At 49.3% G+C, this 27,282-nt stretch overlaps 2 protein-coding genes across 3 annotated transcripts in view; one reads left to right on the top strand and one right to left on the bottom strand.

The window, feature by feature from the left end:
- Positions 1-27,282, bottom strand: part of LOC138350263 (uncharacterized) — a 273,690-nt gene that overhangs the window by 82,984 nt on the left and 163,424 nt on the right. The window lies entirely within an intron of this gene.
- ptc (protein patched) overlaps positions 1-27,282 on the top strand; it is a 182,244-nt gene that overhangs the window by 65,988 nt on the left and 88,974 nt on the right. Inside the window, exons 4-5 of the mRNA XM_069300836.1 lie at positions 19,206-19,275; positions 22,161-22,258. Coding sequence (XP_069156937.1) covers positions 19,206-19,275; positions 22,161-22,258 — 168 coding nt within the window. The remainder of the gene's footprint in view (positions 1-19,205; positions 19,276-22,160; positions 22,259-27,282) is intronic.

Genomic DNA, 27,282 nt, shown 5'->3' on the forward strand with positions numbered 1-27,282 from the left:
AGTACGGTTTAATACTAATTGAAAATAAGTACAATTCCTGACTGTCATACATAGTACATAATTGCACTTATGGCGCTGTTACATTTACCTCCGCATTTGTGGAGGACGGGCTGTACTGTTACCGCCGGAGGCAGCCAGTTTATTGTGACCTGCACCAGGCAGGCTAGGAGAGGTAGGCCCAGGGCGGTGACCTGCACCAGGCAGGCTGGGAGAGGTAGGCCCAGGGCGGTGACCTGCACCAGGCAGGCTGGGAGAGGTAGGCCCAGGGCGGTGACCTGCACCAGGCAGGCTGGGAGAGGTGGCCCAGGGCGGTGACCTGCACCAGGCAGGCTGGGAGAGGGAGGCCCAGGGCGGTGACCTGCACCAGGCTGGCTGGGAGAGGTGGCCCAGGGCGGTGACCTGCACCAGGCAGGCTGGGAGAGGTGGCCCAGGGTGGTGACCTGCACCAGGCAGGCTGGGAGAGGTGGCCCAAGGCGGTGACCTGCACCAGGCAGGCTGGGAGAGGTGGCCCAGGGTGGTGACCTGCACCAGGCAGGCTGGGAGAGGGAGGCCCAGGGCGGTGACCTGCACCAGGCAGGCTGGGAGAGGTGGCCCAGGGCGGTGACCTGCACCAGGCAGGCTGGGAGAGGTGGCCCAGGGCGGTGACCTGCACCAGGCAGGCTGGGAGAGGTAGGCCCAGGGCGGTGACCTGCACCAGGCAGGCTGGGAGAGGGAGGCCCAGGGCGGTGACCTGCACCAGGCAGGCTGGGAGAGGTAGGCCCAGGGCGGTGACCTGCACCAGGCAGGCTGGGAGAGGGAGGCCCAGAGCGGTGACCTGCACCAGGCAGGCTGGGAGAGGTGACCCAGGGCGGTGACCTGCACCAGGCAGGCTGGGAGAGGTAGGCCCAGGGTGGTGACCTGCACCAGGCAGGCTGGGAGAGGGAGGCCCAGAGCGGTGACCTGCACCAGGCAGGCTGGGAGAGGGAGGCCCAGGGCGGTGACCTGCACCAGGCAGGCTGAGAGAGGTAGGCCTAGGGCGGTGACCTGCACCAGGCAGGCTAGGAGAGGTGGCCCAGGGCGGTGACCTGCACCAGGCAGGCTGGGAGAGGGAGGCCCAGGGTGGTGACCTGCACCAGGCAGGCTGGGAGAGGGAGGCCCAGGGCGGTGACCTGCACCAGGCAGGCTGGGAGAGGGAGGCCCAGGGTGGTGACCTGCACCAGGCAGGCTGGGAGAGGTAGGCCCAGGGCGGTGACCTGCACCAGGCAGGCTGGGAGAGGGAGGCCCAGGGTGGTGACCTGCACCAGGCAGGCTGGGAGAGGGAGGCCCAGGGTGGTGACCTGCACCAGGCAGGCTGGGAGAGGTAGGCCCAGGGTGGTGACCTGCACCAGGCAGGCTGGGAGAGGGAGGCCCAGGATGGTGACCTGCACCAGGCAGGCTGGGAGAGGGAGGCCCAGGGCGGTGACCTGCACCAGGCAGGCTAGGAGAGGTGGCCCAGGGCGGTGACCTGCACCAGGCAGGCTGGGAGAGGTAGGCCCAGGGCGGTGACCTGCACCAGGCAGGCTAGGAGAGGTGGCCCAGGGCGGTGACCTGCACCAGGCAGGCTGGGAGAGGTAGGCCCAGGGTGGTGACCTGCACCAGGCAGGCTGGGAGAGGGAGGCCCAGGGTGGTGACCTGCACCAGGCAGGCTGGGAGAGGGAGGCCCAGGGCGGTAACCTGCACCAGGCAGGCTGGGAGAGGGAGGCCCAGGGCGGTGACCTGCACCAGGCAGGCTGGGAGAGGTAGACCCAGGGCGGTGACCTGCACCAGGCAGGCTGGGAGAGGGAGGCCCAGAGTGGTGACCTGCACCAGGCAGGCTGGGAGAGGGAGGCCCAGAGTGGTGACCTGCACCAGGCAGGCTGGGAGAGGTGGCCCAGGGCGGTGACCTGCACCAGGCAGGCTGGGAGAGGTAGACCCAGAGTGGTGACCTGCACCAGGCAGGCTGGGAGAGGTAGGGTGTGTGGTCTGACGCAGCAAGACAAAGTTGAGATGGTATTTGCTACGAGCGTCTTGGCTGTTATGAGGGCGGCTGGTTAAGTGGCTGTAATTAAGAATGTTTATTTGGGTATGGGTGCCTGGGGAGGGGGGGGGGCGCCTCGCCTGGGGTATAGTGCCCACTACCCTCTGCCCTCCAACAACAGATAATTGGAGTCATTGTTTTCTCCCTTCTTGACTCCTTGTCATCCTTGACTGCCCTCAGCTCCGCAAGGCATAACTGTGACGTGCTTGTCTCTGAAGCTAGACACAGATATAGTGAAATAATCAATGATGGAGTCTTAGTTTGTCTCCTGTGGATTCCTTCCCATATTGGTCTCCGAATGCATGATAGAACAGATGAGTTGGCCAAGACTTTCGCTCGTAAAGAGGGAATTGATTACCAACTTGGACTGCCTTTGAGCAGCCTGAGGGCAGCAATATTCCAGGAATATTAATCAATAAAATCTCGAAGACTTGAGGCAAAGTGAAATTCACACCAGTTACTCCATCTACCATCGTTCTATTATGCAGGAAGAACCGCACGTCTATGGGTCATCCAATAATGTTAACAGACTTCTAGATGTTACCACTGCTAGGCTTAGGCTCGGCTACAAGTACCTCTGGGAGTTTGTAACATCTGCTGATGTAGATTTGACTAAATGTAAACTCTGTCAGCAGAACTATTCGCATACTTTGCGTTATTATATAATGGAATGTGAAAAAATCGCGGAATTCAGGGATAACACCATCAATAGTGTCCAAGAAATGTGTAAGTACTTCATTCATAATGATGTACTTCCAGGATTCTTAGTCAAGTATCCAAAATTTGCTTACTGTAGGTAATGCTGCACATGACTGTAAAGCTGCCGCCCAGTTGGGTGGGTGTGGAGAACATGACTGTAAAGCTGCCGCCCAGTTGGGTGGGTGTGGAGCAACACTAGTAACTGTGTGACTCACCATAGATGTAAAGTGCCTTGTATAGTGACTGTTGTGAGCCTCTTGTTGAATCACACATAGCCCCTCTACACAAGGGAGGGGAGCAAAGCATTGACAGAGAATTATAGACCAGTTGCACTAACGTCGCACATAATAAAAGTATTTGAGAGAGTAATTAGGAGTCAGGCCACCAATTTCATGGAGACCAATGACCTTCACAACCCAGGCCAACATGGATTTCGAGCGGGAAGATCATGCCTCTCACAGCTACTTGATCACTACAACAAAGTCACTGAGGCATTAGAAGAAAAACAGAATGCTGATGTGATATACACGGACTTCGCAAAGGCTTTCGATAAATGTGACCAAGGCGTGATAGCACACAAAATGAAGTCAATGGGAATAACCGGTAAAGTAGGACGCTGGATACTCAGTTTTCTGTCAAACAGGACTCAGCGAGTAACAGTCAACCATATAAAATCTAGTCCGTGCGCAGTTAAAAGCTCTGTACCTTAGGGTACAGTCCTTGCACCGCTGCTTTTCCTTATTCTCATATCAGATATAGACAAAAATACAAGTCACAGCTTCGTATCATCCTTTGCAGATGACACAAAAATCAGTATGAAAATTACCTCGGCTGAAGACATTGAAAAACTTCAAGCTGATATTATTAAAGTTTTCGACTGGGCATCAGAAAATAACATGATGTTTAACAGTGATAAATTCCAGGTACTCAGGTACGGTAAAAATGAGGACCTTAAACATAATACAGGGTACAAAACACAATCAAATGTGACCATAGTAGGAAAGCAGCATTTAAAGGATTTTGGAATAATGATGTCTGACGACCTAACGTTTAGGGAGCATAACCAAGCAAATATTGCGTCAGCCAGAAAAATGGTAGGATGGATTACGAGTACTTTGAAATCCAGGGATCCCATCACAATGGTTGTACTCTTCAAGTCACTTGTATTGTCCCGTCTTGAGTACTGCTCAGTACTCACTTTCCCCTTCAGAGCAGGAGAGATTGCTGAAATAGAGGGAATACAGAGAACATATACGGCACGCATAGACGCGATAAAGCACATAAATTATTGGGATCGTCTCAAAGCCCTCCAAATGTACTCACTAGAAAGGAGACGAGAGAGATATCAAATAATATACACGTGGAAGATACTGGAGGGCCAGGGGTCAGATTCACGAAAGCACTTACGCAAGCACTTACAAACCTTTACATCTTTTCTCAATCTTTGGCGGCTTTGTTTACAATTATTAAAGAGTTAATGAGATCCGAAGCACCAGGAGGCTGTTTATAACAATAACAACAGTTGATTGGCAACTTTTCATGCTTGTAAACTGTTTAATAAATGAAACCAAAGCCGTCAAAGATTGAGGAAAGATGTACACGTTCGTAAGTGTTTGCGTAAGTTCTTTCGTGAATCTGGCCCCAGGTCCCAAATCTACACTGTAAAATAACAACGTACTGGAGTGAACGATATGGAAGAAAATGCAGAATAGAACCAGTGAAGAGCAGAGGTGCCATAGGCACAATCAGAGAACACTGTATAAACATCAGAGATCCGCGGTTGTTCAACACCCTCCCAGCGAGCATAAGAAATATTGCCGGAACAACCGTGGACATCTTCAAGACGAAACTAGATTGTTTCGTCCAAGGAGTGCCTGACCAACCGGGCTGTGGTGGGTATGTGGGCCTGCGGGTCGCTCCAAGCAACAGCCTGGTGGACCAAACTCACAAGTCAAGCCTGGCCTCGGGCCGGGCTTGGGGAGTAGAAGAACTCCCAGAACCCCATCAACCAGGTATCAACCAGGAATCACTTGCGATATAAAAGACCATTGATGTGTGTATTTGTGTAAATTATTGTGTACATATATATATATATATATATATATATATATATATATATATATATATATATATATATATATATATATATGTCGTACCTAGTAGCCAGAACGCACTTCTCAGCCTACTATGCAAGGCCCGATTTGCCTATTAAGCCAAGTTTTCCTGAATTAATATATTTTCTCTAATTTTTTTCTTATGAAATGATAAAGCTACCCATTTCATTATATATGAGGTCAATTTTTTTTTATTGGAGTTAAAATTAACGTAGATATATGACCGAACCTAACCAACCCTACCTAACCTAACCTAACCTATCTTTATAGGTTAGGTTGGGTTAGGTAGCCGAAAAAGTTAGGTTAGGTTAGGTTAGGTAGGTTAGGTAGTCGAAAATCAATTATTTCATGAAAACTTGGCTTATTAGGCAAATCGGGCCTTGCATAGTAGGCTGAGAAGTGCGTTCTGGCTACTAGGTACGACATATATATATATATATATATATATATATATATATATATATATATATATATATATATATATATATGCAAACAAGCCTGAATGGTCCCCAGGACTATATACAACTGAAAACTCACACCCCAGAAGTGTCTCGAACCCATACTCCCACAACTGGTATGTACAGGGACGCCTTAATCCGCTTGACCATCACGACCGGACAAAAGGAAGTGATAGCCGAGGCTATATGAACCACTTCCCCGCCGGCACTCGGATGGTAATCTTGGGCATAGCATTTTATCAAATCACCTCATTCTTTGGGGCACACGTGAGGAACACAAATGCAAACAAGCCTGAATGGTCCCCAGGACTATATACAACTGAAAACTCACACCCCAGAAGTGACTCGAACCCATACTCCCACAACTGGTATGTACAGGGACGCCTTAATCCGCTTGACCATCACGACCGGACAAAAGGAAGTGATAGCCGAGGCTATATGAACCACTTCCCCGCCGGCACTCGGATGGTAATCTTGGGCATAGCATTTTATCAAATCACCTCATTCTTTGGGGCACACGTGAGGAACACAAATGCAAACAAGCCTGAATGGTCCCCAGGACTATATACAACTGAAAACTCACACCCCAGAAGTGACTCGAACCCATACTCCCACAACTGGTATGTACAGGGACGCCTTAATCCGCTTGACCATCACGACCGGACAAAAGGAAGTGATAGCCGAGGCTATATGAACCACTTCCCCGCCGGCACTCGGATGGTAATCTTGGGCATAGCATTTTATCAAATCACCTCATTCTTTGGGGCACACGTGAGGAACACAAATGCAAACAAGCCTGAATGGTCCCCAGGACTATATACAACTGAAAACTCACACCCCAGAAGTGACTCGAACCCATACTCCCACAACTGGTATGTACAGGGACGCCTTAATCCGCTTGACCATCACGACCGGACAAAAGGAAGTGATAGCCGAGGCTATATGAACCACTTCCCCGCCGGCACTCGGATGGTAATCTTGGGCATAGCATTTTATCAAATCACCTCATTCTTTGGGGCACACGTGAGGAACACAAATGCAAACAAGCCTGAATGGTCCCCAGGACTATATACAACTGAAAACTCACACCCCAGAAGTGACTCGAACCCATACTCCCACAACTGGTATGTACAGGGACGCCTTAATCCGCTTGACCATCACGACCGGACAAAAGGAAGTGATAGCCGAGGCTATATGAACCACTTCCCCGCCGGCACTCGGATGGTAATCTTGGGCATAGCATTTTATCAAATCACCTCATTCTTTGGGGCACACGTGAGGAACACAAATGCAAACAAGCCTGAATGGTCCCCAGGACTATATACAACTGAAAACTCACACCCCAGAAGTGACTCGAACCCATACTCCCACAACTGGTATGTACAGGGACGCCTTAATCCGCTTGACCATCACGACCGGACAAAAGGAAGTGATAGCCGAGGCTATATGAACCACTTCCCCGCCGGCACTCGGATGGTAATCTTGGGCATAGCATTTTATCAAATCACCTCATTCTTTGGGGCACACGTGAGGAACACAAATGCAAACAAGCCTGAATGGTCCCCAGGACTATATACAACTGAAAACTCACACCCCAGAAGTGACTCGAACCCATACTCCCACAACTGGTATGTACAGGGACGCCTTAATCCGCTTGACCATCACGACCGGACAAAAGGAAGTGATAGCCGAGGCTATATGAACCACTTCCCCGCCGGCACTCGGATGGTAATCTTGGGCATAGCATTTTATCAAATCACCTCATTCTTTGGGGCACACGTGAGGAACACAAATGCAAACAAGCCTGAATGGTCCCCAGGACTATATACAACTGAAAACTCACACCCCAGAAGTGACTCGAACCCATACTCCCACAACTGGTATGTACAGGGACGCCTTAATCCGCTTGACCATCACGACCGGACAAAAGGAAGTGATAGCCGAGGCTATATGAACCACTTCCCCGCCGGCACTCGGATGGTAATCTTGGGCATAGCATTTTATCAAATCACCTCATTCTTTGGGGCACACGTGAGGAACACAAATGCAAACAAGCCTGAATGGTCCCCAGGACTATATACAACTGAAAACTCACACCCCAGAAGTGACTCGAACCCATACTCCCACAACTGGTATGTACAGGGACGCCTTAATCCGCTTGACCATCACGACCGGACAAAAGGAAGTGATAGCCGAGGCTATATGAACCACTTCCCCGCCGGCACTCGGAGGGTAATCTTGGGCATAGCATTTTATCAAATCACCTCATTCTTTGGGGCACACGTGAGGAACACAAATGCAGGGAAGTGTATGCCAAACAGGGAAGTTTGTGCCGGCGGGGAAGTGGTTCATATAGCCTCGGCTATCACTTCCTTTTGTCCGGTCGTGATGGTCAAGCGGATTAAGGCGTCCCTGTACATACCAGTTGTGGGAGTATGGGTTCGAGTCACTTCTGGGGTGTGAGTTTTCAGTTGTATATAGTCCTGGGGACCATTCAGGCTTGTTTGCATTTGTGTTCCTCACGTGTGCCCCAAAGAATGAGGTGATTTGATAAAATGCTATGCCCAAGATTACCATCCGAGTGCCGGCGGGGAAGTGGTTCATATAGCCTCGGCTATCACTTCCTTTTGTCCGGTCGTGATGGTCAAGCGGATTAAGGCGTCCCTGTACATACCAGTTGTGGGAGTATGGGTTCGAGTCACTTCTGGGGTGTGAGTTTTCAGTTGTATATAGTCCTGGGGACCATTCAGGCTTGTTTGCATTTGTGTTCCTCACGTGTGCCCCAAAGAATGAGGTGATTTGATAAAATGCTATGCCCAAGATTACCATCCGAGTGCCGGCGGGGAAGTGGTTCATATAGCCTCGGCTATCACTTCCTTTTGTCCGGTCGTGATGGTCAAGCGGATTAAGGCGTCCCTGTACATACCAGTTGTGGGAGTATGGGTTCGAGTCACTTCTGGGGTGTGAGTTTTCAGTTGTATATAGTCCTGGGGACCATTCAGGCTTGTTTGCATTTGTGTTCCTCACGTGTGCCCCAAAGAATGAGGTGATTTGATAAAATGCTATGCCCAAGATTACCATCCGAGTGCCAGCGGGGAAGTGGTTCATATAGCCTCGGCTATCACTTCCTTTTGTCCGGTCGTGATGGTCAAGCGGATTAAGGCGTCCCTGTACATACCAGTTGTGGGAGTATGGGTTCGAGTCACTTCTGGGGTGTGAGTTTTCAGTTGTATATAGTCCTGGGGACCATTCAGGCTTGTTTGCATTTGTGTTCCTCACGTGTGCCCCAAAGAATGAGGTGATTTGATAAAATGCTATGCCCAAGATTACCATCCGAGTGCCGGCGGGGAAGTGGTTCATATAGCCTCGGCTATCACTTCCTTTTGTCCGGTCGTGATGGTCAAGCGGATTAAGGCGTCCCTGTACATACCAGTTGTGGGAGTATGGGTTCGAGTCACTTCTGGGGTGTGAGTTTTCAGTTGTATATAGTCCTGGGGACCATTCAGGCTTGTTTGCATTTGTGTTCCTCACGTGTGCCCCAAAGAATGAGGTGATTTGATAAAATGCTATGCCCAAGATTACCATCCGAGTGCCGGCGGGGAAGTGGTTCATATAGCCTCGGCTATCACTTCCTTTTGTCCGGTCGTGATGGTCAAGCGGATTAAGGCGTCCCTGTACATACCAGTTGTGGGAGTATGGGTTCGAGTCACTTCTGAGGTGTGAGTTTTCAGTTGTATATAGTCCTGGGGACCATTCAGGCTTGTTTGCATTTGTGTTCCTCACGTGTGCCCCAAAGAATGAGGTGATTTGATAAAATGCTATGCCCAAGATTACCATCCGAGTGCCGGCGGGGAAGTGGTTCATATAGCCTCGGCTATCACTTCCTTTTGTCCGGTCGTGATGGTCAAGCGGATTAAGGCGTCCCTGTACATACCAGTTGTGGGAGTATGGGTTCGAGTCACTTCTGGGGTGTGAGTTTTCAGTTGTATATAGTCCTGGGGACCATTCAGGCTTGTTTGCATTTGTGTTCCTCACGTGTGCCCCAAAGAATGAGGTGATTTGATAAAATGCTATGCCCAAGATTACCATCCGAGTGCCGGCGGGGAAGTGGTTCATATAGCCTCGGCTATCACTTCCTTTTGTCCGGTCGTGATGGTCAAGCGGATTAAGGCGTCCCTGTACATACCAGTTGTGGGAGTATGGGTTCGAGTCACTTCTGGGGTGTGAGTTTTCAGTTGTATATAGTCCTGGGGACCATTCAGGCTTGTTTGCATTTGTGTTCCTCACGTGTGCCCCAAAGAATGAGGTGATTTGATAAAATGCTATGCCCAAGATTACCATCCGAGTGCCGGCGGGGAAGTGGTTCATATAGCCTCGGCTATCACTTCCTTTTGTCCGGTCGTGATGGTCAAGCGGATTAAGGCGTCCCTGTACATACCAGTTGTGGGAGTATGGGTTCGAGTCACTTCTGGGGTGTGAGTTTTCAGTTATATATATATATATATATATATATATATATATATATATATATATATATATATATATATATATATATATATATATATATATATATATGTATATATAAATATATGTACATGCATTACATATTGCTAGTTACACAATTATGTAACTAACGTCAAAAGATTGTTATTTGCTTAGCTAAACGAATTTAGGGGGGGTTCAGTTCCTGAACCGATTAGAGCCTGGATACAGGGGAGATACCAGCAGCACTTAAATCTGCAGATATAGCTCCTCTGCACAGGGAGGGTAGTAAAGCCTTGGCAAAAAATTATAGACCAGTTGCACTAACGTCACACATAATAAAAGTTTTTGAAAGAGTGATTGAGAATCAAATTTCCAGTTTTATGGAAAATAATGAACTACACAACCCCGGACAACATGGATATAGAGCGGGAAGATCCTGTCTGTCACAGTTACTCAACCACTATGACATAATCACAGAAGCTTTAGAAAAAAAGCAAAATGCAGATGTTGTATACACAGACTTTGCTAAGGCTCTTGACAAATGTGACCATGGAGTGATTGCTCATAAAATGAGATCAATGGGTATAACGGGTAAAGTGGGGCGTTGGAACTTTCTGTCAAACAGAATGCCGAGAGCAACAGTCAATTAAATATGATCAGTATAAGTGCAGTGAAAATCTCTGTACCCCAGGGCACAGTCCTGGCACCACTGCTGTTTCTCATTATTATCTCGGATATTGACAAAAATACTAGTCATAGTTTCGTGTCATCCTTTGCAGATGATTAAAAAATCGGCATGAAATTTTCCTCTATAGAAGACACTGATAAGCTTCTATGGAGATATTAATAAAGTCTTCGACTGGGCAACAGAAAATAACATGGTGTTTAACAGTGACAAGTTCCAGGTGGTGAGTTATGGTGTAAACGAGGAACTTAACACAGGGTACAGGACACACTCAGACCTACTCATAGAAGGAAAGCAACATGTAAAAGATCTGGGAATTATGATGTCTGACGACCTGACATTTAGTGAACATAACCGAGCAAATATAGCGGCGGCGGCCAGGAAAATGATAGGATGGATTATGAGAACGTTCACATCCAGAGACCCCACAGCAATGATAATACTATTGATATCACTGGTGCTGTCTCGTAGTATTGCCACATCTGGTAATCCAACTCAAGGTAGCTGGGAGCTGTGGTCCACACAACCCACCACCACCCACCACACCTGGGAGCTATGGCCCACCACCACACCTGGGAGCTGTGGCCCACCACCACACCTGGGAGCTGTGGCCCACCACCACCCACCACCACCACCCACCACCACCCACCACCACCACCCACCACCACCCACCACCACCCACCACCACCACCACCCACCACCACCCACCACCACCCACCACCACCACCCACCACCACCACCCACCACCACCACCCACCACCCACCACCACCACCCACCACCACCCACCACCACCCACCACCCACCACCCACCACCACCCACCACCACCACCCACCACCACCCACCACCATCCACCACCACCCACCACCACCCACCACCACCACCCACCACCACCACCCACCACCACCCACCACCACCCACCACCCACCACCACCCACCACCACCCACCACCACCCACCACCCACCACCACCCACCACCACCCACCACCACCCACCACCACCACCCACCACCACCACCACCCACCACCACCACCCACCACCACCCACTACCACCCACCACCACCACCACCCACCACCACCCACCACCCACTACCACCCACCATACCTGGGAACCTCTTCAGTTTGGGTTTATTTTGTCAGCTAAATGTTAGGAGCGCGGCCTTCAGTGTGGCGGCCTCGGCACCTGTGTGTTTGTGTGTTTGTGATCTGTTTGTTGGTGCGTGTTTGGCCCGCGTGTGTGGCCCGGGGTCGAGGGGCCCCCGGCCCGTCAGTGCTGCTGGTGGGTCCTCTCTTGTTGCTTGCCCCTGTGTGTTATTGTTTTGCTCTTGTTGGGCTGCGTCAGGACACACTGAGCTGGGTGGTGAGCTGCGTCAGGACACACTGAGCTGGGTGGTGAGCTGCGTCAGGACACACTGAGCTGGGTGTTGAGCTGCGTCAGGACACACTGAGCTGGGTGGTGAGCTGCGTCAGGACACACTGAGCTGGGTGGTCAGCTGCGTCAGGACACACTGAGCTGGGTGGTGAGCTGCGTCAGGACACACTGAGCTGGGTGGTCAGCTGCGTCAGGACACACTGAGCTGGGTGGTCAGCTGCGTCAGGACACACTGAGCTGGGTGGTGAGCTGCGTCAGGACACACTGAGCTGGGTGGTCAGCTGCGTCAGGACACACTGAGCTGGGTGGTCAGCTGCGTCAGGACACACTGAGCTGGGTGTTGAGCTGCGTCAGGACGCACTGAGCTGGGTGGTGAGCTGCGTCAGGACACACTGAGCTGTGTCAGGACACACTGAGCTGGGTATATTTTACCATAAATATTTACAATGGCCAAAAATTTACAAGACCAAAAAGTCAGAGTTCAACCCCCGCGAGCACAACTAGGTGAGTGCACGTTAAGGCTGTAGCAGCCCCACCTGGAGTGAAGAAGGCGCCGTAGAAGGCCCGGAAGCAGCCCTCCACAGCACCGTAGGACACGGCTGCTTGATACCTGCTTGATGGGGTTCTGGGAGTTCTTCTACTCCCCAAGCCCGGCCCGAGGCCAGGCTTGACTTGTGAGAGTTTGGTCCACCAGGCTGTTGCTTGGAGCGGCCCGCAGGCCCACATACCCACCACAGCCCGGTTGGTCCGGAACTTCCCTTAGAAAACAGTCCAGTTTTCTCTTGAAGATGTCCACGGTTGTTCCGTCATGTCCGGCTCAGCAGCTAAACATATCCACAGGAAACCCAAAAGTCTTTTATTTTCCAAAAGCTGACTAGAAAATACAACTCTTCCCTGAGAACACAGAACTGGTGTGATGGTGCTTGGACTGACGGGACGAAAAGCTTCAACAAGCAAATTGTTTATATACAAGAAAGATCAATCAAGAGAGTAAACATAATGACAGTTATGTCAGGACACAAGATAAACAACAAACAACATATAAGACATAAACAAAGTGTTCAGCTCCCCGCGGAGCTCTGCGGGGTCGTCTTAGAGACAATGTCTGGCTACACACACACACTTCTAGGCATTTATAACTAAAAGACAGATACCAATAGCATCTTTAGTTGTCCAGATCATGTTCAAGAGAAGTGGAAGGAGGTTCAGCTGGTGCTGGGTAGTGAGGTCCTACACTGACGCCTGCGTGAGACCAGCTCCACCCTCCTTACCAGGCCCCACCACACATACATCTATCATAAGAAATACAATCACCATAAGAAATACAATCAGTATAAGTAATACAATCACCATAAGTAATACAATCAACGTAAGAAATCATCAGAAATGAGAAATACAATATCTACCAGAAAAGGGCTGTACTCACCTAGTTGTACTCACCTAGTTGAGTTTGCGGAGGTTGAGCTCTGGCTCTTTGGTCCCGCCTCTCAACTGTCAATCAACTGGTGTACAGGTTCCTGAGCCTATTGGGCTCTATCATATCTACATTTGAAACTGTGTATGGAGTCAGCCTCCACCACATCACTGCCCAATGCATTCTATTTACTAACTACTCTGACACTGAAAAAATTCTTTCTAATGTGTCTGTGGTTCATCTGGGTACTAAGTTTCCACCTGTGTCTCCTTGTTCGTGTCCCACCCGTGCTGAAGAGTTTGTCTTTGTCCACCCTCTCAATTCCCCTGAGAATTTTGTAGGTGGTTATCATGTCTCCCCTTACTCTTCTGTTTTCCCTGGTACGCGAACCTTACTGGTAAGAATATTGGTATCAATATTAAATATGCTAGACTATTCTATATGATGTTTGTTAGATCTCTCGTTGATTATAATGCTCTGCACTTAATTAATTTCCCCTCCTCTGTGTTGGACAAACTTGAAGTAATACAGAACGAGGCCATGAGGATAATTCTTGGTGCCCCAAGATGCACAAGAATCATCAACATGAGGGAAGAACTGAAGTTTCCAACCATACTAGAGAGAATAATGCAAGTTAACACTACCTTCTGTCTTAAAGTCATGAGAGATCCTACATCTCCTGCATTGCTCAGAGACAAATTATTTAGTGCTGTTAACACCCTTTTGACTGGTGCCGACATACCAACTCACTCCTTTTATGATAATTGGCTGAGAAACAATGCTTACAATCTCATTAAACTTAACATTCCTTTTAAGTGCAATCTACCAGTCTCTGATATTCCTCTTTATCTGTACCCCACCATTCAAGTATCATACACACCTGTCACCAAGAAAGATAATGAGAATCTTGCTCTACTCAAAGCTGTCACTCTTGAAACAATTGCCTCCTCCATCGAGAGTCTAAGATCTCACGAGCACTGTGTCTACACCGACGGCTCAGTCCAGTCTTCTACTGGACGGACTGCAGCGGCATGTAGGTTTTATAGAAATAATATCTGCACAAAGTCTGTCAGTGTCAGGTTAAACAACTGGCTGACCTCCACACAAGCAGAACTAGCAGCATTACATTTAGCAACCAGCACATTAAAAAATATTGGAGGAGGAATAATATTCTGCGATTCAAAGTCTGCTCTTCAAGCAATCGAAAACTTCTCTTGGAAGATCGACAGCAAGAACCTAATACTCCCAATTATAAATGACCTAATTGATGCACAGAGTAAAGGGTCTCGAATCTCCTTTGTATGGATACCTTCACACATAAATATAACCCATCATAATGAGACAGACATTGCAGCCAAATTAGCGTGTAACAAGTTTGAAGTTGAATTAGATCTAGGTATCCCCATCTCTGCTGTCAAAACTGTATTGGTCCAAACATTCAGATCTGATAGGAAAGAACTTACTGACTCCCAACGACCTGAAAGTACTAGTATAAAAAGCTATGATTTGTTCAGATCTGAAACCTACATCTATGGACAGCACAAAACGTCCACTAGACTGTGCGACACAGTGGTTGCAAGGATCAGGTTGGGTTACCGTTACCTGTGGCAGGTGGCTGCAGGTGACGGGTCTCCCAATCCTGAGCACTCCAGTTGCAAACTCTGTGAGCAGGAACTACGGCATGATCTCCCGCACTACATCACTGAATGCCCAGTTATTAGACCTTTCAGACCAGTTGGCATGAGGTACCTGGAGCTTTGCAATTACTTTATTCACTCTCGTATTCTTGAAGATATCCTCACAGTATACCCAAAATTTGCCAGTGCAGGCTATTAAACACATGGCCCTGTATGACTAACCATCCTGCGAGATGGGGACTTGTATTACCACTGCTACCTTATTCAATCTTGTGTTGTTGATATCCTCAAAATGCATCCGGAGTCTGCCAGTGCAGACCGCCTATCACATGTCTCTGTATGACTAACCATCCTGTGTGATGGGGATTTTATAGCATCACCTAGTTAGCTTTTTTTGACACACTGTACTCCACTTCATATAGTCTAGGGTAGCTGCACTAATGCAGATGTACCTCATAACTTAATAAAAAAAAAAATTAATTCCGGGACCAGTCTGGTGGCATACCGCTGAATCTTCTCTAACGTCGTCTTGTGTTTAACTAGGTATGGACTCCAGGCTGGAGCTGCATACTCCAGGATTGGTCTGACATAAGTGGTATACAGGGTCCTGAACGATTCCTTACACAAGTTTCTAAAGGCAGTTCTCATGTTGGCCAGACTAGCATATGCCGCTGATGATATCCTTGTGATGAGGGCCTCTGGGGACAGGTTCGGCGTGATATCAACTCCCCCAGACTGTGTACCACAAGGCAGGTGTACCGTATTCTGCAACTGAACCAAGCAGAATCAAGGTAGGCAATATGGGCCACATTGCCTCAAAGGCCTGTACTCCGTAGCCCACAACATAGTGCCAAAACAGTCCCCCTTCAGAGTCAGTCCTTCTGCCGTTGCAGTGTAGTTCTGCAGCGGCACCACCGCACACATCCCAGCCCGTCCTCCTAAGGTCTCCCAGCGTCAAGAAACTGTCGTCCTAAAGTGACCTTATCCAAAGCTACCAGAGGACCCAAAACAGAAAATGGGATTGTATTTCGCGACCCGCTTCCATTGTCCTGGTACGACGATGTTTTGCCTGAGGCAGAGTATACCTGCGAGGGTGTACTGGGAGGCCGGGTGTCACAGCCACGAGTGTCTTGAGGCCAACACTGACCAGCAGGCCTCCACACCTCGCACGGCCCTCATACTGCTTCACACTAACGAAGGCTATGGCGTTAGAGGGGGAGACAACTGCCCCAGCACCATGCAGGGGGGAGGGGACAAGGGCTACCCCCCCCCCCAACGCCATTAAGGGGTGGGGGGGAAGCAACCAAGGGCTATTCCCCTAACACCATTTTTTTTTTTAATTTTGCCCCGAGGAGCGAGTTTATTGGGCAGCGCCACTCATCCTGTGAGTGGACACATCGCCATAGCAGCATGTACAACACTCCCCAATAGGAAGAAAACCCGCTGGGTTGTTCATCCTGTCACTTATACCCAGACACAGCTGGGACTTGCTTAACTGTCTCAAGTGAACAGCTCCTCAAACAAGAAGATTAACATCTGTCAACCCATAAAATCTTACGCTATCTTGCGGGGGCAAAATCAACACCATGATGGGGGAGGCGGGTGGCGGATAAGTGCTCCCCCCCCACACCCCACACCATGAAGGGGGGGGGGGACAAGTGCTCCTCCCCCCCCACACACACCATTAAGGGGGGGGGCAGACAAGTGCTACACCCCCCCCCCACCGTGAAGGGGGGGGCAGAAAAGTGCTACACCCCCCCACACCATTAAGGGGGGGGGACAAGTGCTACCCCCCCCCCCACCATGAAGGGGGGGGCAGACAAGTGCTCCCCCCCCCCAACACCGGCACGTCAGCCAGTGTGTCCAGCGTCACCTTGTTATGGCCGCCGCCGCCATGTTTGTTGACATAGTATCCACGCATCGTGAGGTACGTGACTGTTTACATCACACTCATTTGTCCGTGTCTGGAGTGTCCTTGTCACGTGTGCCCGTGTTCGCCTCTCTATCACCTCCCCATATGTTCATTGACTAAGGAAAATCTTCATAATTTTAGGCATTTGTGTAAATAAAAATGGAATTAATATACATGTTTTTGAGTGGTGTTAAGTGTTGATATGGCAGAGCAGGCGACGCGGGGGGTCGTTGCCATATTAAGAGCTTGGCCGTCATTCATTATTCTGCCAGAGTGTGACTCTCCTGATGTGTGCTGGGCCTACTGTTGACGAGTGGGGGGTTGGCGGAGTGGGAGAGGTAGAGTGAGAGAGGCAGAGTGAGAGAGTGAGAGTGAGAGAGTGAGAGAGAGAGAGAGAGAGAGAGAGAGAGAGAGAGAGAGTGTATGTATGTGTGTGTGGGGGGGATTGAGCTCTGGCTCTTTGGTCCCGCCTCTCAACCGTCAATCAACTGGTGTACAGATTCCTGAGCCTACTGGGCTCTATCATATCTACATTTGAAACTGTGTATGGAGTCAGCCTCCACCACATCACTGCCTAATGCATTCCACCTGTTAACTACTCTGACACTGAAAAAGTTCCTTCTAGCATCCCTGTGGCTCATTTAGGTACTCAGTTTCCACCTGTGTCCCCTTGTTCGTGTACTACCCGTGTTGAATTGTTTATCCTTGTCTACCCTGTCAATTCCCCTGAGGATAATGTATGTGTGTGTGTGTGTGTGTGTGTGTGTGTGTGTGTGTGTGTGTGTGTGTGTGTGTGTGTGTATGTGTGTGTGTGTGTGTGTGTGTGTGTGTGTGTGTTCACCTAGTTGTGTTTGCGGGGGTTGAGCTCTGCTCTTTCGGCCCGCCTCTCAACTGTCAATCAACTTTTTCTACTACTACTTTTTTTTGGCACCACACACACACACACACACCCCAGGAAGCAGCCTGTGACAGCTGACTAACTCCCAGGTACCTATTTACTGTTAGGTAACAGGAGCATAGGGTGAAAGAAACTCTACCCATCGTTTCTTGCCGGCGCCCGGGATCGAACCCGGGACCACAGGATCACGTGCCCAGCGTGCTGTCCGCTCGGCTACCGGCTCCAGGTGTGTGTGTGTGTGTGTACTCACCTATTTGTACTCACCTATTTGTGCTTGCAGGATCGAGCTTGGCTCTTGGATCCCGCCTTTCTAGCCATCGGTTGTTTACAGCAATGACTCCTGTCCCATTTCCCTATCATACCTAATTTTAAAATTATGAATAGAGTTTGCTTCCACAACCTGTTCCCCAAGTGCATTCCATTTTTCCACTACTCTCACGCTAAAAGAAAACTTCCTAACATCTCTGTGACTCATCTGAGTTTCCAGTTTCCACCCATGTCCCCTCGTTCTGTTATTATTACGTGTGAACATTTCATCTATTTCCACTTTGTCAATTCCCCTGAGTATTTTATATGTTCCTATCATATCTGCTCTCTCCCTTCTTTTCTCTAGTGTCGTAAGGTTCAGTTCCCTCAGACGTTCTTCATATCCCATCCCTCGTAACTCTGGGACAAGCCTCGTCTCAAACCTCTGAACCTTCTCTAGTTTCCTTATGTGTTTCTTCTGGTGGGGGCTCCATGATGGCGCGGCATACTCTAAGACGAGTCTCACGTAGGCAGTGTAAAGCGCCCTAAAAGCCTCCTCACTTAGGTTTCTGAATGAAGTTCTAATTTTCGCCAGTGTAGAGTACGCTGCTGTCGTTATCCTATTTATATGTGCCTCAGGAGTTAGATTAGGTGTCACATCCACTCCCAGGTCTCTTTCTCGAATCGTTACAGGTAGGCAGTTCCCCTTCATTGTGTACTGTCCTTTTAGTCGTCTATCACCTGATCCCATTTCCATAACTTTACATTTACTGGTCTTCAACTCCAGTAGCCATTTCCCTGACCATCTCTGCAACCTGTTTAAGTCCTCTTGGAGGATCCTTCAATCCTCGTCTGTCACAACTGTTCTCATTAATTTTGCGTCATCCGCAAACATTGTTATGTATGATTCCACTCCTGTAAACATATCATTTACGTAAATTTGAAATAGGATTGGTCCCAGCACCGATCCTTGAGGTACTTGTGTGTGTGTGTGTGTGTGTGTATGTGTGTGTGTGTGTGTGTGTGTGTGCGTGTGTGTGTGTGTGTGTGTGTGTGTGTGTGTGTGTGTGTGTGTGTGTGTATGTGTGTGTGTGTGTGTGTGTGTGTGTGTGTGTGTGTGTGTGTGTGTGTGTGTGTGTGTGTGTGTGTGTGTGTGTGTGTGTGTGTGTGTGTGTGTGTACATGTAGACATGTAAGGTTTATAACTAAAACATTGTGACTAGACCTAACGCATATTTTTCTTCCTTAACAGTTCGTGGAGTTTGCGAGACTTGTGTTTCGCTCCCAGCTTTCCAGTCTCTGATAATTACCTAATAGAAAAGGTGAGTGAGCTGACGCCCACTTCCCCAAGTGTTGCTGAGCTGTGTGTGTGTGTGTGTCTAGCATGCCTTTAGTCACACTCTGAACCCCCTAGCGTCACCTCCAGGTGTAGGAACATATCTCTGGCCACCAGCAGTAAGGGCAGTGGGCCCCACCTTGTAGTACTCTCAAATATTGTCTTATTCATAGGGAGATATTGTATAATGAATTAAAAAAGAATGTGATGTGTCTGTGAGGAACCATTGAAGCTGTGATGAGATGGGGGCTGACGTCCCTGGACTCTCCAGGGTGTGTGTGTGTGTGTGTGTGTGTGTGTGTGTGTGTGTGTGTGTGTGTGTGTGTGTGTGTGTGTGTGTGTGTGTATTCACCTAGTTGTGTTTGCGGGGGTTGAGCTTTACTCTTTCGGCCCGCCTCTCAACTGTCAATCAACTGTTTACTAACTACTTATTTTTCCACACCACACACACACACACACACCCCAGGAAGCAGCCCTTGACAGCTGACTAACTCCCAGGTACCTATTTACTTCTTGGTAACAGGGGCATTCATGGTGAAAGAAACTTTGCTCATTTGTTTCTCCCTGGTGCGGGAATCGAACCCGCGCCACAGAATTACGAGCCCTGCGCGCTATCCACCAGGCTACCAGGCCCCCAGGTCCCACTCTCTCTGTGTGTGTGTCTGTACTCACCTAGTTGTGTTTGCGGGGGTTGAGCTCTGGTTCTTTGGTCCCGCCTCTCAACTGTCAATCAACTGGTGTACAGATTCCTGAGCCTACTGGGCTCTATCATATCTACATTTGAAACTGTGTATGAAGTCAGCCTCCACCACATCTCTGCCTAATGCATTCCACCTGTTAACTACTCTGACACTGAAAAGTTCTTTCTAGCGCCCCTGTGGCTCATTTGGGTACTCAGTTTCCTTCTGTGTCCCCTTGTTCGCGTACCGCCAGTGTTGAATAGTTTATCCTTGTCTACCCTGTCAATTCCCCTGAGGATTTTGTAGGTAGTGATCATGTCTCCCCTTACTCTTCTGTCTTCCAGTGTCGTAAGGTGCATTTCGCGCAGCCTTTCCTCGTAACTCATGCCTGTTAGTTCTGGGACTAGTCTAGTAGCATACCTTTGGACTTTTTCCAGCTTCGTCTTGTCCTTGACAAGGTACGGGCTCCATGCTGGGGCCGCATACTCCAGGATTGGTCTTACGTATGTGGTGTACAAGATTCTGAACGATTCCTTACACAGGTTCCTGAACGCTGTTCTGATGTTAGCCAGCCTCGCATATGCCGCAGACGTAATTCTCTTTATGTGGGCTTCAGGAGACAGGTTTGGTGTGATATCAATTCCTAGATCTTTCTCTCTTTCCGTTTCATTAAGTACTTCATCTCGTATTCTGTATCTTGTGTCTGGCCTCCTGTTTCCACCGCCTAGTTTCATTACTTTGCATTTACTCGGGTTAACCTTTAGCAGCCATTTGTTGGACCATTCATTCAATCTGTCTAGGTCATCTTGTAGCCTCCTACTATCATCCTCTGTTTCAATCCTCCTCATAACTTTTGCATCATCAGCAAACATTGAGAGAAACGATTCTATACCCTCTGGGAGATCATTTACATATATCAGAAAAAGTATTGGTCCATGGACGGACCCCTGCGGGACTCCACTTGTGACGTCACGCCAATCCGAGACCTCACCCCTCACAGTGACTCGTTGTCTCCTGTTACTTAGGTACTCCCTTATCCAACGAAGTACCTTCCCTTTCATTCCAGCCTGCATCTCCAGCTTTTTCACTAGCCTCTTGTGTGGTACTGTATCAAAGGCTTTTTGACAATCCAAAAATATGCAGTCTGCCCACCCCGCTCTTTCTTGCTTGGTCGTAGAATTTAATTAGCCCTGTGAGGCAGGACTTGCCATCTCTGAACCCATGTTGATGCTGTGTTACAAAGTTCCTTCGCTCCAGATGCTCCACTAGCTTTCTTCGCAGAATCTTCTCCATCAGCTTGCATGGTATGCAGGTTAGGGACACTGGCCTGTAGTTCAGTGCTTCCTGCCTATCCCCTTTCTTGTATATTGGAACTATATTAGCTGCCTTCCAAATTTCTGGCAGGTCTCCTGTTGCCAGTGAATTGTTATACACTATGGAGAGTGGCAGGCACAGTGCTTCTGCTCCTTCCTTTAGTATCCAAGGGGAGATTCCATCTGGGCCTATAGCCATTGTCACATCCAACTCTAGTAAACACTTCTTTACTTCCCCACTGGTAATCTCAAACTCTTCTAGTGGTTCCTGGTTAACTATTCCCTCTCTTATCTCTGGAATCTCTCCTTGCTCTAAGGTGAAGACCTTCTGGAATTTCTTATTCAGTTCCTCACACACTTCCTTGTCGTTTGTAGTGAATCCTTCTGCCCCTATCCTTATATTCATTACCTGTTCCTTTACTGTTGTTTTTCTCCTGATGTGGCTGTGCAGCAATTTAGGCTGAGTCTTTACCTTGCTTGCGGTGTCATTTTCGTATTGTCTTTCTGCCTCTCTTCTCATCCTGACATATTCATTCCTGGCATTCTGGTGTCTTTCTCTGCTCTCCAGTGTCCTGTTATTCCTATAGTTTCTCCATGCCCTTTACTTTGCTGCTTAGCTAACCTACATCTCTGATTAAACCATGGGTTTCTCATCTGCATTTCATTGATTTCCTTCTGGACTGGGACAAACTTGTTTCCTGCTTCCATTCTGTGTGTGTGTGTGTGTGTGTGTGTGTGTGTGTGTGTGTGTGTGTGTGTGTGTGTGTGTGTGTGTGTAGGGAGTCCAGGGGTGTGGCAGGACTGTGTGTGGCGACAGTAAGTGTCGGTGAAGGTGCTGGCAGTGTGTGTGTCACTAGCGGGTGTGTATTGTGTTGCAGATCTTCGAGGTGATGACGCCGTGCGCCATCATCACCCCTCTCGACTGTTTCTGGGAGGGATCCAAGCTCCTGGGACCCGACTTCCCCGTCACCGTGCCGTAAGTGTTCCTCTTGGCTCTGTCCCCATGTCTCTCTGGTATACCAGACTTATCTGTAAGTTATCTCAGCCCGGTGTCCAGGAGGCGGCCTCTCGCACACTACTCTCTTGCCTGGGCTTTTCTGCTTGTATATGATTGGTAAGACTGTTGCTGGTAGCGGCCTACAGCCCACTTATCTCTATAACAACTTGACGGATCCGGCAAGAAACTCGCAGAAACTTGTAAAATACCTTATTTAAAATATAGTTTTGTTCCAGCAATTTGATTTATATTTCTCTCCAGTGAGTTTGTTATCTTGAAATGATTTCGGGGCTTAGCGTCCCCGCGGCCCGGTCCTCGACCAGGCCGTCTTTTTATTACCACCCCCCCCCCCCCCACGAAGCAGCCCGTAGCAGGTGTCTAGCTCCCAGGTACCTATTTACTGCTAGGTGAACAGTAAGGGCACCCTGATGACCCATCAAGGTGAAACAAACTCTTCTCAGTTGTTTCCCAGTTATCTCCACAGGGGATCGAACCCGGAACTACGAATCCCGAGCGTTGTCCACTCAGCTATCAAGTCCCTCAGTTGTTGATTGTATATAGTTGGAACTTGACCTTGGAGTGTGGTTGATGGTATACTTGTCTGGCGTCTCAGGAGAGAACATGCCGGTGCTCTAAGACGGTTCCAGTAATGTAGGAGGTGTAATGTTTATCTTGAGTGTTCCACGTGGCTCCGTCTTGTGCTGCTCTGGTGTTCCTTGACACAGAGAGTATATATATATGTTCCTTACCCCCCGGAACACTGGCCAGCTCTGGCGTGGGACAAGTAGCCTGGGAGCAGGCGGAGCTCGAGTGACCTGCTACTGGAAGCTTGCCGCCAAGGACGGCCACCAATAAAGCCGCTATATACACACATACATACATATATATATATATATATATGTATATATATATATATATATATATATATATATATATATATATATATATATATATATATATATATATATATATATATATGTGTGTGTGTGTGTCTGCGCGAGTTTTTATCAGGAGACCAGGTATTGATTACATGGTTGGGTAAATAGGTGAGCGCCTCAACGTTATCGGAGGGGCCCGCCGCCAGGTCCCCAAGCAGCAGTCACAGTCCCGGCCGTGGTGTGTAATGTGTGGCGGGGAACACGGGCCGGGGCAACACTGGAGGGACGGGCCGGGGCAACACTGGAGGGACGGGCCGAGGGGATGGAACTCTCCACAAAAACCCGTCGAGGCTCCATAATGGGAGGTGAGAACACGTTATAATGAGGTATTGGTAAGTTGGGGAGAGTAGCGGGTGGCGGCGGCGGCGCCCCTGGTGAGAGCCATAACCAATACTGGAGGTGTGATGTAAGGTGTTGGTCGGCCAGGCTCCCAGCCCCGCCCCCGTCACACTCACCACACCGCTATAACACCCTCCTCCCCAACACCTCACTCTCATACCATCTGGACTGTTTCGTACAGCGACGGCCTCGTATTGTGCTGCCATAAACAAGTCTGCGGGGCGCTGTAGACAACAGTCTGCGGGGCGCTGTAGACAACAGTCTGCGGGACGCTGTAGACAACAGTCTGCGGGGCGCTGTGGACAACAGTCTGCGGGGCGCTGTAGACAACAGTCTGCGGGGCGCTGTGGACAACAGTCTGCGGGGCGCTGTGGACAACAGTCTGCGGGGCGCTGTGGACAACAGTCTGCGGGGCGCTGTAGACAACAGTCTGCGGGGCGCTGTAGACAACAGTCTGCGGGGCGCTGTGGACAACAGTCTGCGGGGCGCTGTGGACAACAGTCTGCGGGGCCCTGCAGACAACAGACTGGGTGTACCCGTCACTAGGTGTAGACGGGTGGGAGGTGTACCCGTCACCAGGTGTAGACGGGTGGGTGGTGTACCCGTCACCAGGTGTAGACGGGTGGGAGGTGTACCCGTCACTAGGTGTAGACGGGTGGGAGGTGTACCCGTCACCAGGTGTAGACGGGTGGGAGGTGTACCCGTCACTAGGTGTAGACGGGTGGGAGGTGTACCCGTCACTAGGTGTAGACGGGAGGTGCAGGGAAGCAACACAGCCAGCGGGCTAACCGCTCATGTTTGCAGTAGTCGTTATAGGTTATATAACGCTCTGATACACGTGTATTTAAGGGGGGGAGGGGGAACACCTGAGGTCAGGTGTTAGTTGGGGCGTCAATTGGTGCTGAGTGCCTGGCAAACACCTCCAGTGGGGGCTTTATGGCGGGTGTTGGGGCATGATGCCAGCGTGGGGCGGGTGTTGGGGCATGATGCCAGCGTGGGGCGGGTGTTGGGGCATGATGCCAGCGTGGGGCGGGTGTTGGGGCATGATGCCAGCGTGGGGCGGGTGTTGGGGCGAGGTCCCCTCAACAGGCTGGTGGTCTATATGAGAGAATATCTGATCACCCAGGCTGTGATTCATGCATCAGGCTGCCTAGCAGCCGCGTGGACCTCTCACACACTCACAGCTCCCTGACAAGAGGGAGCCAGCTTAGCTTAGCTGCCAACACCCACACATCGTGTCAGCAAGGCAGACAGCCCGCCTGCTTTCATACCTCTCACTGTATTTCCCACTTCTATACTTCCCTTCGCCTATGCCTCTCTCTCCTCTTTACTCCCCCCCCCCCAAAAAAAAAATCAGAGCTAGGGGCAGGGGGTAGGGGAGGGGGGGTGCCTCAGAGCAAGGGGAAGGATGAATGAGGACCTTAACAGTGATAAATTCCAGGTACTCGGGTACGGCAAAAATGAGGACCTGAAACATAATACAGGGTACAAAACACAATGAAATGTGCCCATAGTAGGAAAGCAACATGTCAAGGATTTGGGAATAATGATGTCTGACGACCTAACGTTTAGGGAGCATAACCAAGCAAATATTGCGTCAGTGAGAAAAATGATAGGATGGATTACGAGAACTTTCAAATCCAGGGATCCCATCACAATGGTTGTACTCTTCAAGTCACTTGTGTTGTCTCGTCTCGAGTACTGCTCAGTACTCACTTTCCCCTTCAGAGCAGGAGAGGTTGCTGAAATAGAGGGAATACAGAGAACATATACGGCACGCATAGACGAGATAAAGCACCTAAATTATTGGGATCGTCTCAAAGCTCTCCAAATGTACTACTCTCTAGAAAGGAGACGAGAGAGATACCAAATAATATACACGTGGAAGATACTGGAGGACCAGGTCCCAAATCTACACAGTAAAATAACAACGTACTGGAGTTAACGACATGGAAGAAAATGCAGAACTGAACCAGTGAAGAGCAGAGGTGCCATAGGCACAATCAGAGAACACTGTATAAACATCAGAGGTCCGCGGTTGTTCAACGTCCTCCCAGCAAGCATAAGAAATATTGCCAGAACAACCGTGGACATCTTCAACAAGAAACTAGATACTTTTCTTCAAGGAGTGCCGGTCCAACCGGGCTGTGGTGGGTATGTGGGCCTGCGGGTCGCTCCAAGCAACAGCCTGGTGGACCAAACTCTCACAAGTCAAGCCTGGCCTCGGGCCGGGCTTGGGGAGTAGAAGAACTCCCAGAACCCCATCAACCAGGTATCAACCAATCAGTCACAAACAACAACATGGATCCCCTCACCCAACCACCAGTTTGCCTACGTACTTACCTGCCTGAATCCCTCCTTACCTCTATACCTCCCTACTCCCGTTCCTCCCTGCCTACCTAGGTATCTACGGTCCTCCCTGCCTACCTAGGTATCTCCGTGTCTCCGTGTACGCCTGTGTACCCAGCCAGTTGTGGGTACACATAATGGGTGTAACATTAGAATGCCGACACAGACCTACAGCGACCTGGGTAACAATGCCCAGGTCTCTCCTTCCTTCCCCCTCCCTTAACACCCACCACCCTCCCTCTCTCCCTCCCTACCATGACACCCACTACCCTCCCTCCCATCACACTCACCAGCCTCCCTCCCTCACAGCCAAGTTCCCTTCCATCCTATCCTCTCTTCACAGCCAGGCTTCTTTCCATCCCGTCCTGAGAGGAGCCTCTCTCTCTTACCCATACATTCTTCTCCACGCCGACTCCTGGTTGATACCTGGTTGATGGGGTTCTGGGAGTTCTTCTACTCCCCAAGCCCGGCCCGAGGCCAGGCTTCACTTGTGAGAGTTTGGTCCACCAGGCTGTTGCTTGGAGCGACCCGCAGGCCCACATACCCACCACAGCCCGGATGGTCCGGCCTTTTTTTTTTTAGAAAACAATCTAGTTTTCTCTTGAAGATGTCTACGGTTGTTCCGGCAATATTTCTGATGCTCGCTGGGAGGACGTTGAACAACCGCGGACCCCTGATGTTTATACAGTGTTCTCTGATTGTGCCTATGGCACCTCTGCTCTTCACTGGTTCTATCTTGCATTTTCTTCCATATCGTTCACTCCAGTACGTTGTTATTTTACTGTGTAGATTTGGGACCTGACCCTCCAGTATTTTCCACGTGTATATTATTTGCTATCTCTTTCGTCTCCTTTCTAGTGAGTACATTTGGAGAGCTTTGAGACGATCCTAATAATTTAAATGCTTTATCGCGTCAATGCGTGCCGTATATGTTCTCCGTATTCCCTCTATTTCAGCAATCTCTCCTGCTCTGAAGGGGGAAGTGAGTACTGAGCAGTACTCAAGCCGGGACAGCACAAGTGACTTGAAGAATACAACCATTGTGATGGGATCCCTGGATTTGAAAATTCTCGTAATCCATCCTATCATTTTTCTGACTGACGCAATATTTGCTTGGTTATGCTCCCTAAACGTTAGGTCGTCAGACATCATTATTCCCAAATTCTTTTATATGTTGTTTTCCTACTATGGGTACATTTGATTGTGTTTTGTGCCCTGTATTATGTTTAAGGTCCTCATTTTTACCGTACCTGAGTACCTGGAATTTATCATCATGTATTTTCCTAACTTTCATTTGGGAATGGAAATGAACATCATGTATTTTCTGTTGCCCAGTCGAAAACTTTATTAATATCTGCTTGTAGTTTTTCAATGTCT

The sequence above is a fragment of the Procambarus clarkii genome, chromosome 44 (genome assembly GCF_040958095.1).
Source record: "Procambarus clarkii isolate CNS0578487 chromosome 44, FALCON_Pclarkii_2.0, whole genome shotgun sequence".
In the NCBI taxonomy this organism is placed as follows: domain Eukaryota; kingdom Metazoa; phylum Arthropoda; class Malacostraca; order Decapoda; family Cambaridae; genus Procambarus; species Procambarus clarkii.